The 15,707-nt window shown below is 42.7% G+C and overlaps 3 protein-coding genes across 25 annotated transcripts in view; 1 reads left to right on the top strand and 2 right to left on the bottom strand.

Annotated features, from left to right (window-relative positions):
* The window catches only part of Trpm (transient receptor potential cation channel, subfamily M), a 53,314-nt gene extending 49,564 nt beyond the window's left edge, over positions 1-3,750 (top strand). For 21 of the 23 annotated variants that reach the window (XM_070994791.1, XM_070994790.1, XM_036814238.3 and 18 more), the window contains 5 exons: positions 175-559; positions 686-892; positions 1,175-1,312; positions 1,563-1,720; positions 1,782-3,750. In XM_070994791.1, the coding sequence (XP_070850892.1) occupies positions 175-559; positions 686-892; positions 1,175-1,312; positions 1,563-1,720; positions 1,782-2,822 (1,929 nt within the window). In that variant the 3' untranslated portion in view covers positions 2,823-3,750. The remainder of the gene's footprint in view (positions 1-174; positions 560-685; positions 893-1,174; positions 1,313-1,562; positions 1,721-1,781) is intronic. The other 2 variants (XM_036814239.3, XM_070994787.1) reach the window with 1 other exon arrangement.
* A 20-nt stretch (positions 3,751-3,770) lies between these two features.
* LOC108017685 (integrin alpha-PS3-like) lies at positions 3,771-8,354 on the bottom strand. The gene is made up of 8 exons (XM_070994810.1): positions 8,020-8,354; positions 6,403-7,369; positions 6,215-6,317; positions 5,565-6,137; positions 5,343-5,506; positions 4,852-5,147; positions 4,091-4,787; positions 3,771-4,033 (listed from the first exon to the last, which is right to left on the bottom strand). The coding sequence occupies exons 1-8, from the start codon at positions 8,181-8,183 to the stop codon at positions 3,896-3,898; spliced, it is 3,102 nt and encodes a 1,033-aa protein (XP_070850911.1). The 5' UTR covers positions 8,184-8,354; the 3' UTR covers positions 3,771-3,895.
* Positions 8,355-10,094: 1,740 nt separating this feature from the next.
* LOC108017684 (integrin alpha-PS4-like) lies at positions 10,095-15,595 on the bottom strand. Its single transcript, XM_065863927.2, has 8 exons — positions 15,036-15,595; positions 12,717-13,701; positions 12,534-12,636; positions 11,877-12,461; positions 11,688-11,817; positions 11,258-11,620; positions 10,456-11,197; positions 10,095-10,397 (listed from the first exon to the last, which is right to left on the bottom strand). The coding sequence occupies exons 1-8, from the start codon at positions 15,197-15,199 to the stop codon at positions 10,245-10,247; spliced, it is 3,225 nt and encodes a 1,074-aa protein (XP_065719999.2). The 5' UTR covers positions 15,200-15,595; the 3' UTR covers positions 10,095-10,244.
* Positions 15,596-15,707: the final 112 nt, after the last annotated feature.

Below are 15,707 nucleotides of genomic sequence, written 5' to 3'. Positions count from 1 at the left end.
ATGTAAAGAGAGACATCTAAAGCACGTAGGACTTTTATGTGACACCTCATTATTTATTTATATATTTATTAATTTATACGATTATAATGTTAAATATGTTTTCTGTGCAATAAATCATTGAATCGATGACATCCCATTTTTTTCTGTGCACACACTTATGGCGAATATATCCAGGTGACCACCCGGCGCCGCTTCAATCGATCGCTGACCGAAGTCCGGCCGGATGCGTACATCTTCGACGAGGGCACGCACTTCGAGGTGGTGCCGCTGCCGGAGGAACCAGACGAGGTGGTCAAGTCACGGGAGGCCCTCAACGAGCAGGTGGTTCGCAAGGCGTCCATGCAATCGGAGGCGGACTCGGACATCTACCTGCCCCTCTCGCAGCGACCCTCCACCTGTGAGACGGTGAAACGGACCCCGTATGTGACCGTGCGCCAGGACACGGGTGCCAGCACGGAGAGCAAGGACACCCTCACGCCGATGGGCAACAACGATGACGACCAGACCCTCGTGGGAGGCGACAACTCCGATGATGCGGCGCCAGACATCAGCTTTGAGGGTAAATTGGCCTAGTCGCTTCCTCTGTCCTGTGTTCTTGCCTTCCGTTCTCTTGTGTTGTGTTCACTGTACCTGTCCCAGCAGTAGCGAATCCGTATAAAAGTATCTTCCCATCCAAACCAAACAGCTGCCAGGCATCGGGCACTCCGCCAGCGCACGGTTTCCCTGTGCCGCCGCAACTCGGAGACCTACTCTTTGACCGGGGCGGACATAAACCGATCACACATCAGCCTCAACCAGCTGGCCTCCTTGTCCCGCCGACAGATGAGTCTCACGCAATCGGAGCCGGACAGCGACAAGGATGCACCCGCCGCCCAGGGATCCGGACACCCGGGTAAGAAGCCATCGAAGGATGAACACCACGCCGGCCTCAGATTTGCGCTCTAAATTCAGGCTACTAATCCCGTCATGCCATCCCACCTAACCCAGAAACCCAGAAAAATCGTAATCCAATCCAAACCCACCAATCCAGCAAACCGAATTGGCCAACAAATTTCGAGTAGCACTGACCATTAACCATTGACCAACCGATCATAACCGAATCGAGTCCTAACTGTTGTTCGTTCTCTCGCACACATCATTTTCTCTGAACCTAACCACGAACTCCGAACTCTAGGTAAATCAGTATTGCATGCGAAACCCTCCAGAAATATCTTGCTGAAACTGCACAGCGAGTATACCTCGATCACGGACGAGCTGGAGAGCGTCTGCCACATGATAGCATCGCCCACGGTGTCCCTGCCGAGCAACAAAGGTAAGCCAGGAGGAGCACAAGGTCAGGAATCTCGAATCACGAATTTCGAATCGAATTGAGTCCCAGTTGCCCGTTGCAATATCCGTGAGCAAAGTGTAAATAACTAACCGGTTGAATGCGCAACGCCCGTATCATTGCCTTGCTTCCGCCGCCTCCAAATGGAAGAGATTCCCCACATCTGGTTTCTTTCCTTCCTGAATTGAATTCGCAACCCTACTCATATTTGCTTTTCACCCTGTTGAACCGACAGCTTCACTGGACCGCCCCAAAACGGAAATGTCGCGGGCCGAGGCTGCGGCTTTGCTGGAGAAGAAGCATTTGAAGGAATGCGAGGAGAACGACTACATGATACTGGAGGGTCTGATTGAGTCGCGCGGCTCCATCGATGCCAGCGCCCAGGGATTTGAGGTATAGTTTTACGCATATATCCCTTTACCAATAGTTACTTAAGTCACCTTCTCCTCCACAGATCGGCGTATCCATAGACTACAGCCATCGCTATCCGCTGCGTCGCGAGACCGCCGTGGAGCTGTCACCTTCGAAGCCCTCGGTCGATGGCGACCTCATGGGCGGTGGCGGAGGTGGCGGCGCCGGCGGTGGCGACAGTAGCGACACCAGTGGGGCTGGTAGCTGCGGTGCCATGGTCGTCGTCTCGAGCGGCTTTCAGCTGAAGAACGAGCGCCCCTGGCAGCGCAACTCCTCGATGGAGCAGCAGGCGTATCCCTCGCCGCTGGTGCCCACCCGGGCCACGAGTGACTTCCTCAATGCCCCGTACGAGGGCAGCGGGCGGCTGTTCAAGAAGTCCAGCGAGAGCCTGCAAAAGAACTCCAGCACGGAGACGGACTACTCGGCCCACCCGTACCGCTTCATCAAGCAGAGTTCCAATGAGACGAACACCTCGCTGACGGGCTCCTACAACGTGGACACTCCCTCGCTGACGGCTGAGCCCTCGCTGGACGCCGGCGACTCGCACTCGGCGACGGGGATTAGCATCAGCGTTGGCGCTGTGGTCGGCGCTGCCACGGCGCGTTACCAGCCCATCCGTACCGCCTCGGTGGGAGCGGCCGATGGCCGGCGTTTGCGGGAGGAGAGCTCCAGTTCGCTGGACCTCAGCGCCTCGGGGCCAGTGACGATGCAGGCAGCGCCGGCACCGCCAGCGCGTCCGATGCAGCTGAAGAAACAGTTTAGCGTGGACCAGGGCAAGCCGTCTCAGCCGGCCGAGGCAGTGCCTCAGACACCGGAAGCCGCTGGCCAGGCTGGTCAGGCCAAACTGATTTCCACACTCAAGCCGCAGCCCTTTGCGAGCAAGCTGGGCATGAACGTGCTGAAGGAGAGCAGCTCCAGCACGGAGGAGTCCGGCGGGTCGTCCGCCAAGAGCAGCAACCCGGCGCTATCCATACCACAGATCAGCACCCATCTGGTGCAGGACGAGATCGCAAAGCTGTCGTCGAACATCAAGAGCAGCACCGAATCGGAAAAGGACCCGCCGTTCAACGAGACAATGTGTTAGCAAAGTAGAAGGATGAGGCCCATTGATCATGGGTGCCACACACTCGTCTCACTGTGCTCAATGGGAGAACTAGTCATAGGAGTTGGGTGATAAAAATGTTAATGAACTAGCGTTGGGATCTGGGAAAACAGATATCAGAGATTATGCATATTTAGTCGAGGGGGTCGCAAGTTACATACGTGTTAATGATTTTGACAATACATAGTTCACAAATTCTCTGTATTTTTATACAAGTATTAATCTAGAAAGCGCCATTGTTGTTGTTGTACACTTTAAAGGCAGGAGCATAGAAATATAATATCTGTTTTTGTTTGTTGCCAATAGGAACCACCAAAGAAATGCATATTGAAACGCCTGAGTTAAGCGAAGCACATACTCACATATTTGGTACTTTTACAATATCCTAGGTGTAGTCAGTCGTACATATTACAAACATATCTGAAGCAACCACTCTACTTTATCCAAGCCGGTCATGAGCACTTACCTCAACTCAATTAGAAACTTATCGCAGCCTAATGTACTTATACCTGTAACCCTGAGCCACATATTGTAGACTACAAGGTTCACTGCAATATCAGCTCTTCTGTAATGTGTGTTTGGCATATGTGTATAACGTCTCCTTAGATAGTCCATTTTACTTGCTTATATGGGAGAAATTCGTGTTTTCTATGTGCGTCTGCCTTTTTCGGCGGCACTAGATATTATTGTACATAAATAGAGTATAGTAAATGTTATAGGTTTATGAAAAGATCGCTAAAATGGTTCATGTTTGGCCAGTGTGTGCTAATAATTTAAATTAGTTTTTAAATATTTCAAGAATTAAGAATAACATTGCATTTTAATAAAATATTTATGATTGTACTTATTTATTTTAAGAATTGTATGTTATTTTTATTAAAATAAATTATTAACACTTTAAGAATTTCAATTAGGACATGTATTCGTCTACATGGTGTGAGATATGTCCCCACAAAAAGCTACTTAGTTACTTAATTAAAATTTGAATAACACGCTCAATAACGGTATCAATAATATGTTTAGCAATTTGTATGCACTTTAGAAAGCATTTTTTTTTAAAACTCTGATATAGGACTTTCTTCTATAAACTGGTCCATGTTATCCGCCATTAATTCCTTCGCCTCAAGCGCCTCAAGACTCTGTTGAACTAGTTTCTTTAGTTCTTCCTTCTTGTCGCGCTTAAAAAATCCGAACTAAGGAATAAAAAACATATTTAGAAGCTAATCCATTCCAAACATTCCCATACAAACCTTGTGAAGAGTATATGTTATTGAAGAGAGCAGCAAAACGCCCACGATCACGGACAAAATGACTTTCCAAATGGATAATTCAGTATGCTTGGATATCACATTCGATTTGATCTTCTTGTTAATCTTGAGCGAACTGGATGTGGGATCGCCCTTCTTGAGCAGTCTCAAATCGGTCTTTATGACAAAGTACTCCCAGTAATCCTCCATCTCGTTCAGATCCAGGTTGAAGCTTATGCTTAGGTAAATTGGTTTATGTGGCCAAAATTTGAGGCGCATTTCGGCCCTTACGCATACCGTCGTGTTGGTATCCTGGCAGTTAAACACAATGGTGTTATTCATCGGCAGACTCTCCTCCTCGTTCCACTGGACATCGGATATGCTAGCACTGGTCTCTTGGTTGCCGTTCAGGCGTTTCGCATCCCTACGCTTTCGGGTCGCGAGTAAAATGGTATTGTTCTGATCATAGAGTTCTATGGGGGGCGTCTGGGAATCGTACGTGGCCTGCATCTTCAGACTGGCTATGTCAATGATGGGCTTTGCTTTTATAGATTCAGCCGTCTTATAGGCTACGGGAATATAAAGGGACACAGATAACTCTTCGATGGTGCTGGGGCCCAAGCTTTTGATCTCGTATTGGTTGATGACTTCCGAGGGGTAAGCGTCCTCTTTGAGAACAATTTGATCATTTGTCCGACCGCTTAAAAGTTATAAGGAGTTTAGATATGATTCCAATAGTTTGTACTAGTATTATGAAAACTTACCCGCTGGCATCGATTTCGGTGAACTCCTTTAGACCGATCACGTTCGTCTGCTTGTTGTCCGTGGGATTCTTCTCGTACCCAATGCTGAACACTTCTGCGTGGATGATCAGCGACTGTCCGCTGAGTTGGCTCACATCGAAGCTGATGGAGACGGAATCGCTGTCACCCTTGGCCAAAGGTCGACCGCGGTTCAGGTCGCACTCCATGACGGCCTCGGTGACCCTGCAATTTCCAGGGACCTGGGCAAAAGCCAGGCGGGATGTGCTCGTCACGTTGAATTGTGGAAGGTATCGGTGCTACCCAAAATAAACGTCGGGCTATGGAAAGCAGTAGCTATAAGTCATTATTCTGTTTTAAAACTTAATTGTTAAATTACTCATATCTTTGTCCTTTTACATTTTATTTTCTAATGCTAAACACATTCAGCAAATGATATGAAGATATTTCTTCTTCTCCTGAATCAATTGACTTTTGACAATTCTAAGCATAACCTTGGTGACATTGGTTATTGTGTTATTGGCATACCTAACATTCTTGCTCCTCAGCTGCAGATCTGCAATACAAACATCGGTGGCACAGCCCGTGCTGAAGATAATCTTCTGCGTGGAGACCGTCGGTTCCTGTGGATCAACAACCGCACACGTTTCGCAAAACTCTGTTGAAGGGTTCTACATTAGTGACTTCATTCTCTTTCCATTTACCTAAGTAGTTACCCTTCAAGTCGGAAACCTTCTTCGTCAGTTCGTAGTGCATCTCCATAACGATAGGCGTGAATATGTTGCTGAAGCGCACCTGAATCTCAAAGTCTCGGCAACTGTTTTTAAGACCCGCAATCGCTTGGAATCTCATCTTGTCGGTCTGGCTTTCCGCGAATTTCATTCTCCCCAGCTTCGTGTCGATTAAAATCTGGATGTTTAGCTTCTGGTCCTGCATTTTCTTTGCCTTAGTGTCCAGTCTGTAACAGGCGGTGATGGTCAACTTGTCCTTCCCCATTTTGATCTCACGCGATTCCGACTTAATTGTGGCAATTACTTTTACGACGGGATAGGTCTTATACAGATAAGAGACCTCCGCGTTGGGAGCTCCGACAACGAAATCGTTGAACCCGTTGCCATCTATATCCGATCCACGGGATAAACCGTGACCAAACATGTGTGCTCCGTAAACGGAAGCTTGCTGGGAAGGAGCATCCAGTCGTTGGCTCGGCTGATCCCGCAGCCCATCCTTGCTGCCCAGGTAGATTAGCACTGATCCGTTTCCGGCAAAGGGAGCTCCCACGGCCACGTCTGTATCAAGATAACAGTATTCATTTTATTTTTTACACTCCATATTTTTAATATATGTAGGTGTGCTAGTAACCCACCGTTGTAGCCATCTTGATTGATATCGCCTATTTGCGATAGAGTAGTTCCAAAACGCCCCTTCTTGCCCACTGGCGAATGAATAATCGTTCGCTCAAAATAATACTGGAATTATAACGCGGCATTAGTCAGATCTTCTAGAAATTCTACTATCTTAAATGTAACTAAATTCTCAAAATGCATTACTCACAGAGCCCTTGTTGATAAACACATAGATGGCCCCGTTGTCGTAGGAATCCTCCAGAGCGTGCTGGGGCGCTGATATGATGACGTCCGTTTTTCCGTCGCCATTAAGATCCTCCGCCAAAACGGAGTATCCAAAATATTCGCCGTATTTCTCACCATAGAAGACGGAATGATTTCGAATGGTCGTTCCATTATCATTCAACTCAAAGATGTAGGCCTCTCCGTACGGCTTGTTGGCCTGGGGAGCGGTGGCCACGTAGAGCAGGGTTTTTGGGTTGGAGCTGTCAAAGTAGCCAGAGCTCACGGCATAGCCAAAGTATGAGTCTTCCTCCTGGTTCCAATTTTGTGGCTCGGGGATTCTTGTTTTATTGTGCTCCAAATGACAAGTTTTTGTATAGTTATCATTTTCTGTAAGGTGATTTTCTGACAAATTGTCCTCTGGAAAGTCCAGGATCAGCGATCCTCTCCAATTATCAATGCCTGGGGCGCCGATTAGAAATCTGGAGTTATCGTCCGTCACATGGGCACTCAGTCCCATCTCGCCATTTTGGTATATGAATCTGCCCAATGTTCCCCTATCCGTATTATCCACCTGCTTCGATTTCAAGCGGAGTGGGGAGATACGAGTGACGTGCTCGGGAGTGTTTTTTAGTGTGTTCTGTACCCAATAGCAAACTCCAATCATATGGTATCTGCCAGTACTGATGGCGTAGAATCGGGGAGCACACACGAGCAACTTATCCGTGTCCCTGGTTCCGCCGTCCATTGATCCTCCCAGCCACTGGAAGCCCTTGTTCTCAAAGTTGTTGGTGGGGCACTCTGAGACGTAGTTATTAACATCTCCGCGGGGATCCAGGACATACGGACTGCAGGAACCGCTTGTCAAGTTGCATCTGTAGATCGCCCCAGGTTCGTCGATTTTATCCTGCGAACTCAAGGTGGATATAGCTCGAGGAGCTCCCACTATGATGCTACAATCATTATTAAAAGGGGAAAGGACAGTTTTACTTAGGCGGACTAATATCATATATATTAAAGTGCAGAATGGGAAAATTTGATCATGACTAATTGGACTGTTTATAAATAATAGTTAATTCCCAAATCAAAAAAAGCTGTAGAAAACAACTTACTATCTTTGGTTGGAGGAAACAAATAATTTTTTTTAAGTTAATTAAAAAAAATAAATAATTATGAACGTTAAATAAAATGTATGCCAATCACAAAGGCCAAACAAATCAACAATATGGAACTCTCAAGTCGAGTGTCAGATACTCCTTAATCCTAAAATCAAAATACATATGCCCTGTTGACAGAAAAGAAATCTTTTGGGATTTTAATTTATATATAGTGCCCTTACATATACGATATTGACCATGTAATTTTTTTGACATCAAAAGGTGCAATCTGCGTACTAAATCCTGATTCTCTAGCTCTTACAGTTTTCCAGATTGTGACGTTTATACGAACGGAAGGACTGAGGGCCTACGGGGTAGAGTGACGTTGCTAGTGTTACATATTTCTCCCAAGATTATTTATACTGAACACTTTATACTGAACACATTATATAATATGTACTTTTCAACAACTGGCATTGATCACTATTAAGAACTGAACAACTCACCTGGTAGGGCGGATTACGAGCAAATATCCAAAATAAGAGCTTCGCCTCTGAGAGGTATTTAAATGTGATGGAAAGTTTATTACTAGGCTCGGATGCGGCGAGACATTGAAAGCTTCGATTTGGTATATCAAAGCCAAAAAAACAAAGAACAGGATGTGACACATTTTTCGCTAAACAAATGTATAACTATGAATCAAATATGCAACTGTTAAGGTCTTAAGTTATCGTGCATTACTTTAGTTAAATTGTTAAAGCCAACACGCGCACACCCTAATTTTGGGGATTGTTACTCTTCAAAGACTCGAAAGCAAATAAAATGCTATCTACTAAGCTTTGGAACATTTTTAGAATTTGCGCAAAAGTAGATCAAATGTGTACATTTTACACATACAAGTAACCGATAAATTCTTTGAGAGCATTTCTGAAGATTATACACTTAAAACAAAATTGTGGAGAGTTAAAGAAGGTCGTTGAAATAACTTGATTATAAATTTAAAATGTTTTACAAACCATTATCTAAAATTTTACCTCTGAATAAAAATCACATAACAAATTTACTTTTTGAAGACATAACTCATAAGAATTTAAGTTTTAAAAAAATTTTAACATTTTTTTTATGAAAATCAAAAATAAATATTTCGGGATGACGAAAAATTTATTTTATCCCAATTCTGCTGGGTTGAACAACAATACAAATAATAACTATTAATGGTTGGAAGAAATCTGTCCCATTTTAATTCTCTATGATGACATTCACAAATTGGTACCAATATGTATTTCCTATAACAGATGTAACAGATAGAAGCAAGCGATTCCGTACCTATAAAGTATAAATATACTATATATACAGATATCGAAAACTATAAAAACTACAAAGTTAAGATTAAGCATGAAGGTTGTAGTTGGTAGGGTGCAAGTTAAACGCCCACAAACAGCCAAAACTTTAGCGCTCACAGTTCTGATGCTAGACTAAAATCAGAAATGTATTGGCCTGTCAATACCTATAGATTGACCTAAAGAAAACTTGGCCAAGCTCACTCGAACGCCCACAAACGACAAACGTCGTTTCTTAAAAGTTTAAAGTGGCATTTCTTGTACATTTTGAATTTTAAAGTTTGATAATCACTGTTTCGAAAGAAGTGACTTATATTTTGTACATCTCTATGGATTTTTTGTTATGGAGCATAAAATATAGAAAATATGGGCACTTTAAAGCTTCAACTTTAAAAAACTTTAGAATTAAGTTCACTCCCGAGAATATATAAATTACAAAGGTTTGTAATTTTATAAATGTGAATACTTTAATATAGGTATTTTAAAGATTGGTGTCAATAACAAAGATTTAAGAAATGTTTGACATGTTTAAATTAACACTAAAGTGGTTTGACTGGATTGGTTTTTTTAATTTTGAACTTGAAAACGGTATACTAGATTCGTTGGAAAGTATGTAACAGGTATAAGGAAGCGTTTCCGACAAATAAAGTATATATATTCTTTATCAGGTTCCCTTGTCGATTCGATCTAGCCAAGTCGTCTGTCCGTATAAACGCTGAGATCTCGGAAACTAAGAGAAAGAGTGTTGGGACTTGGCATGGAGATTCTTGCATGGATTTGTTTCAGCAGGGTGCCACGCCCACTTTAACGCCCACAAACGACTATAACACTAAAACCCGTCTAGTGACCACATTATTAAATATTTTGTAAAAATGTAAATGAAAGTTTGTTTCTATTATCAATTCCTATGATTCCTATAATGATTGAAATCGGACCAGTCGTTAAAAAGTTAAAGCCAAATAATAATCAACATTTTGCCATTCAATTGAGATTGCACACCACATGCAGAAAATTAGCTGTTTTCACTAATACGCCACCAAGCCGCTAGGGCCGCTATAGGCTAGCTGGCGCTGTAGGCCAAGTGGCGCTATAAAAGAAGAAGATAGGTGGCGCTATAAACTAGGTGTGTTAGTGAAAAAAGAAGAGTTGCTTAAAGCATACCTCCATCCCTCTCGCATTCCCTCAGCTGAGTAACAGGTATCTAATAGTCGAGGTCATCGACTATAGAATTTTTCTTGTTTTTATTTAATGTTCTTATTATTCTTATGTATGGAATAAACATTACACTTAAATAAATTCTTTTACATTCTTATGCATGGTTACATAAAACAATTTTTAATTTACAACGCTTAAAAATATTAATAACAAGTCTTAAGAGTTATTTGATGGGGTTACTCGCCTCCGCTTGTATCCTCCGATTCTGCCCGGGAATCCGCATCCGCATCTGCATCAGAACTCTCCCTCGTCTCAGCCATTCCCTCCTCAAAACTATCTCGAATTAGCCTGGTTATTTCGTACTTAATGGTGCGATTAAAAAATCCGTTCTAAGATGTATAGAAAGTCAAGAGAGAGATACATTGTTTTAACCAATCTGATACGAACCTTATAAAGAGCGTAAGTTATTGCAGAGAGCACCACCACGCCTCCGATAATGGACCAAATAATTTTCCAAATGGACACTTCAGCATGCTTGCATATCACATTCGATTTGATCTTCTTGTTAATCCTGAACGAACTGCATGAGGGATCTCCCTTCTTGAGAAGCCTCAGATCCGTCTTGATGACAAAGTACTCCCAGAAATCCTCAGCCTCATTAAGATCCACGTTGAAGCTTATGTTTAGGTTTACTGGTTTATCTGGCTTAAAGTCGAGTCCCAATTCGACCCGTACGCATATCGTTCGGTTTGTTTCCTGGCAGTTCAACACAATGGTGTTATCCTTCGGCAGGTTCTCTTCCAACAGCAGTTCGTTGGTCTGGACTTGTGATATGCTAGCATTTTGCTCGGATTTCACTTTCAGACCTTTCACCTCCCTACGCATCCGTGGCGTCGATAAGGTGGTCTGCCTATGTTCCTGGGTGAAGTTCTTTAGAAGCAAATTATTGGGGTCGTAGAGCTCGATGGTGAGTTGCTTAGAATCGTTGTAGCTGGACTGTATCTTTAAGCTTGATATATCCATAATGGGAAATATATCAGAATCAGACGTCTTATACGCTATGGGAATATAAAGCGACAGGTTTAACTTTTCTATAGTACTGGGGCCATGGCTCTTGAACTCGTAATGGTTGATGAGTTCCGAAATGTAAGGGTGCTTTTTGAGAACAATTTGATCATTTGTCTGAAATCTGAAAATAGATGGCATTCTTAGTCAGTTCTAAAAATAATAGTTGTTCTTTTAAATGTACCCGATAGCATCGATCTCGGTGTGCTCCTTCAGAGTGATCACGGTGGTTAGGTTATTATCCTCTGGATTGGACTCGTTTAGGGCACTGAAAACATTTGCGTAGATACTCAGAGACTGTCCTCCCAGTTGAGTCACATCGAAGACTACATCGACGTAAGTGGAGTTAAATTTGGGAATTCGAAATCCTTGGTTTAGATCGCACATCAAGACGTCTTTATATTTCCTGCAGTTTCCCGGAATCTGGGCGAAATCCAGGCGGGGTATGCTGGTCACGTTAAACTGTGGCTGGTAGGCGTTTTCCCCTTCGTTGGTGATGTTGTATCTCAGACGAAGAGTGTCGGATGTACCCAAAATAAATTTGGATCTAGGGAGAAATAGAAAAATACCTGTAAAATAGAAAACTGAAACGCAATACCCCGAAATGTTTTTACCTCACATTGATGCTCCTCAACTTCAGATCAGCAACGCAATCAAAAGTGGGACAGCCCGTGTTGAAGGTGATGTTCCCCGTGGAAAACTTCGGTTCTGCCGGATCAACAACCGCGCACTCTTCGCAGAACTCTGTTAAGGGTTTACACAATATTAGTTCATTTATTCAAAACTCTAATATTGAACCTTACCTTCTAAGTCCGGAATCTTCTTCCCTATCGCGTAGTTCATTTTCATCGTAATGTTCTCGAACTTAGCTTTCCTGACCATTTGAATTTCGAAATTCCTGCACGTCTCTTCTAATGTCGCAATACCCGTAAAGCGAATCACTCTATCGCCCTCGTATACAGCCCGCTTATCCATGAATTCCTTATCCGTGTCGAGGTCAATCGAGATGTTTAGCCCCTGCTTCTGAACCTTATTGATCTTGGAAGTGGTTGTCAGTCTAAAGCAGGCAGTGATATTTAATCTTTCCTGCTCCGGTTGGATCCGATGTGAGGTGGGTTCTATTCTTGCAAATATTTTTACAACAGGATATGCCTTGTACAGATAAGAGGCCTCGGCGTTGGGAGCTCCGACAACGAAATCGTTGAACCCGTTGCCATCTACATCCGATCCGCGGGATAAACCGTGACCAAACATGTGTGCTCCGTAAAGGGGAGCTTGCTGGGAAGGAGCATCCAGTCGCTGACTCGGCTGATCCCGCAGCCCCTCCTGGCTGCCCAGGTAGATTAGCACCGATCCGTTTCCGGCAAAGGGAGCTCCCACGGCCACGTCTGTATCAAGGTAACAGTATTCATTTTATTTTTTACACGCCATATTTTTAAAATTGGTGTGTAGTAACCCACCGTTGTAACCATCTTGATTGATGTCGCCTATTTGCGATAGAGTAGTTCCAAACCGCCCCTTACTGCCCACTGGCGAATGAATAATAGTGTGGTCAAAAGTAAGCTGAAATAATAACGCGGAATTAGTCAGCTACAATCTAGGAATACGAATATCTAAAATATGACTTCGAAAGCATTACTCACAGAGCCATTGTTGGTAAAAACATAGATGGCCCCGTTGTCGTATGAATCCTCCAAAGCGTGCTGGGGCGCAGAAATGATAAGGTCGGGTTTTCCGTCTCCATTGAGATCCTCTACCAAAACGGAATAGCCGAAATATTCGCCAAACTGCTCTCCACGGAAGTTGGCGAGGTTTTGGATGGACCTTCCATCATCTTGATATTCAAAGATGTAGGCCTCGCCGGATTTATTGTTAGCGTGAGGAGCGGTGGCCACGTAGAGCATTTTTTTCGGGTTGGAGCTGTCGAAATACCCGGAGCTAACGGCGTAGCCAAAGTACGAGTCCTCCTCTTGGTTCCAGTTCTTTCGCTGCGGTACGTGCCGTCTATAGCGGTGATGTGCTCTACTCGTGTCACGCACCAACCGATTTCCACCGGGTTCCTGGTTTTCTGGATTTAGATACACCGAGCCCCTAAACATATCGATTCCTGGTGCTCCCATTACGAGTGTCGAGGCTTTCGACACATGTGCACTCAGTCCGAGTTGCCCCATTTGATAAAAGGGCTTTGTGTCTTCGCCAGTTGTCTCAGTCTGTTTGTTTATTAAGGCGAATGGACAGATATCCGTGACATCCGGCTCCTCCTCAGTTGTGTCCTTCAGCCAGTAGCAGATTCCAATCATGGAGATATTAGCCGCGGTTTTGGTATCGGAATCATACTTCCATCCATCACGTGTCACCTCTGTTGCACTGTGGAATCGCGGGGCACATACAAGGAACCTATCCGTATCCAGAATGCCACCATCCATCGATCCGCCCATCCACTGAAAGTCCTTGCCCTTGGCCCGGAGGACATCCGTGCTTGCCTTTTCATAATGGTTGCCCTTATTATCTACGTCATACGAAGTGCAGCTACCGTCTTTGAAAAGGCATCTGAAGATCGCTCCAGGCTCGATGACTTTGCTCTGATCGGACCAGCTGGAATTCGCACGAGGAGCGGCCACTATTATACTGCCGTGTCATATAAGTAAAAGAAAGAGTGGTTTTCATATCGTTATTTAGCAGGAAAAACCATTTATACAACACATGTCATTTAGAATCATCCTCGTTGCGTCATTGATCACTATCAAAACATGAGTAATACACTTTGTGAGTAAATATAAAACACATAAGCATAAGCTTTCGGTCTACAATCAAGAATGAATAATTTTTAAGTCTAGTCATATTTGTACTAAAAACAAGAACGAATTTTTAATAAAGTAAGAAAGTAGCAGGCATGATTCAAGGACGAAATAATTAATAAATATATTGTAAATTTAAATTGGGTAAATTATTAGCTAGTTAAAGAAAAAAGTATTGAAAAATGAAAAAAAAAAAAAAAAATTGGTTTATATCTAAATTACATTAATATTATAAGCTGACTTACGACTTGCCGCTCACTTGCATTAACACTATGTATTTTATGCGCCTTATATACCAAGGACTTTCAGAATATGCAGCTGGGAATTTTTAGTATTGACAGCTATTTAAATCCAAATTGTGCCCATTTTAAGACCTGTTTCAGTACGAACGGTCTTACAATGGTAAGCATGAAATCGTTCTTAAATCAAGACTGTTTGTACTTGATTCTAGCAAGGTGTTTTTCCCTGAGTGTTCTTATCAATTTTATTATTACTAGCACTAATAACGAAAACGGAAGCTAGCCTCGGCAAGACAAAGTTTAAATACTTTGGCAGACTTTAATGAAAGTTACTAAAATGGAATGGATGCGCAAAGTAGCGAGGAGAATGCAACGGACGGACAGGCGGACATGGCTAGTGATCCTAAACAGGAATATATATACTTTATAGGGTCGAAAACGACTCTTTCACTGCTTCTAACCAATATTATAACACCCTCTGCAAGGATATTGTGGCTAAGAGGCAAACAATTCAAGCCGACTTGATGAAAAATAATGAATATCTTGGATAGACCCTTACTAAGAGGTTATACTGCCATAATAATTCCTTTTTGAAAAGGAATCAAATTATAGAAAATCAATACATAGCCTATGCCAAAAATGTTTATTTTACAGTTTTTCAAATATGGACTAAATTCAACAATGCTACAGCGTCCGACGCAACTCACAAAAAACTTTAAATGGATTTTCCCAAAAATCACAATTCTGAAGTCGGTAAACACTTTGGGGCCATATCTACCAAAACACTTTCATAGAAAACTAAAACTTAAAGCCTTAAAATGTTTTAAATAAATATTATAAATAGAAAATAAATAAGAAAAATAGTAAAAACACATGTTCTTATAGAATGATCCCGACAATAATTGCCCATGGATCTACAACTCACCTTTTCTCTCGAATGACGAGCGAGTATCCAAAGTAAGAGCTACGGCCATGTTCTATTTTGCTTGAGTTCGGATATAAAAATGTTTGGATCGGATGTGGCGATATATTAAATGCTTCGATTTGGTTTCGAAGTCCCAAAAATACGAGAAGCCAAAGACGGCACATTCTTGACTTAATTGGGAATATTTCAGAACGAATATGTTTAAACAGCCACCTTACGCATTTATAATTTTTTTTAATATATTATTCTTTAGAGTCTGCGACCGAACTCTTTGGAAACTTGAACCTAAATGAAGCGATATAAAATGAGTGGCTGCAGTTTAATTGGAAATTTTGTGACACTCAGAGTTATTTAAAGATGTGTATAAAAACAATTTAAATATTTTATAAACATGAGAGAACGCTAAAATCGAGTGGCTCGACTGTCAGATACCCGTTACTCAGCTAACCAACTTCAAAGCAAATGTACCTTTTAAAAACCTGAATCTTCACATTATATTTAGTTTACATTTTACACTTTTTATTTTTATTTCTGTGACGTTATGGACAATGATCTTGCTAGACGGACGTAAAGCTCTTACCTATTCCTTCAACCAGTTACACATTTTCCGACGAATCTAAAATACCCTTTTACTCTACGAGTAATGGGTATAAAATTTAAAACTTAGTCTTC

The sequence above is a fragment of the Drosophila suzukii genome, chromosome 2R (assembly GCF_043229965.1).
Source record: "Drosophila suzukii chromosome 2R, CBGP_Dsuzu_IsoJpt1.0, whole genome shotgun sequence".
Classification (NCBI taxonomy): Eukaryota; Metazoa; Arthropoda; class Insecta; order Diptera; family Drosophilidae; genus Drosophila; species Drosophila suzukii.
The sequence above is the reverse complement of the archived record's forward strand: the minus strand, read 5'-3'. Positions and strand labels throughout refer to the sequence as shown.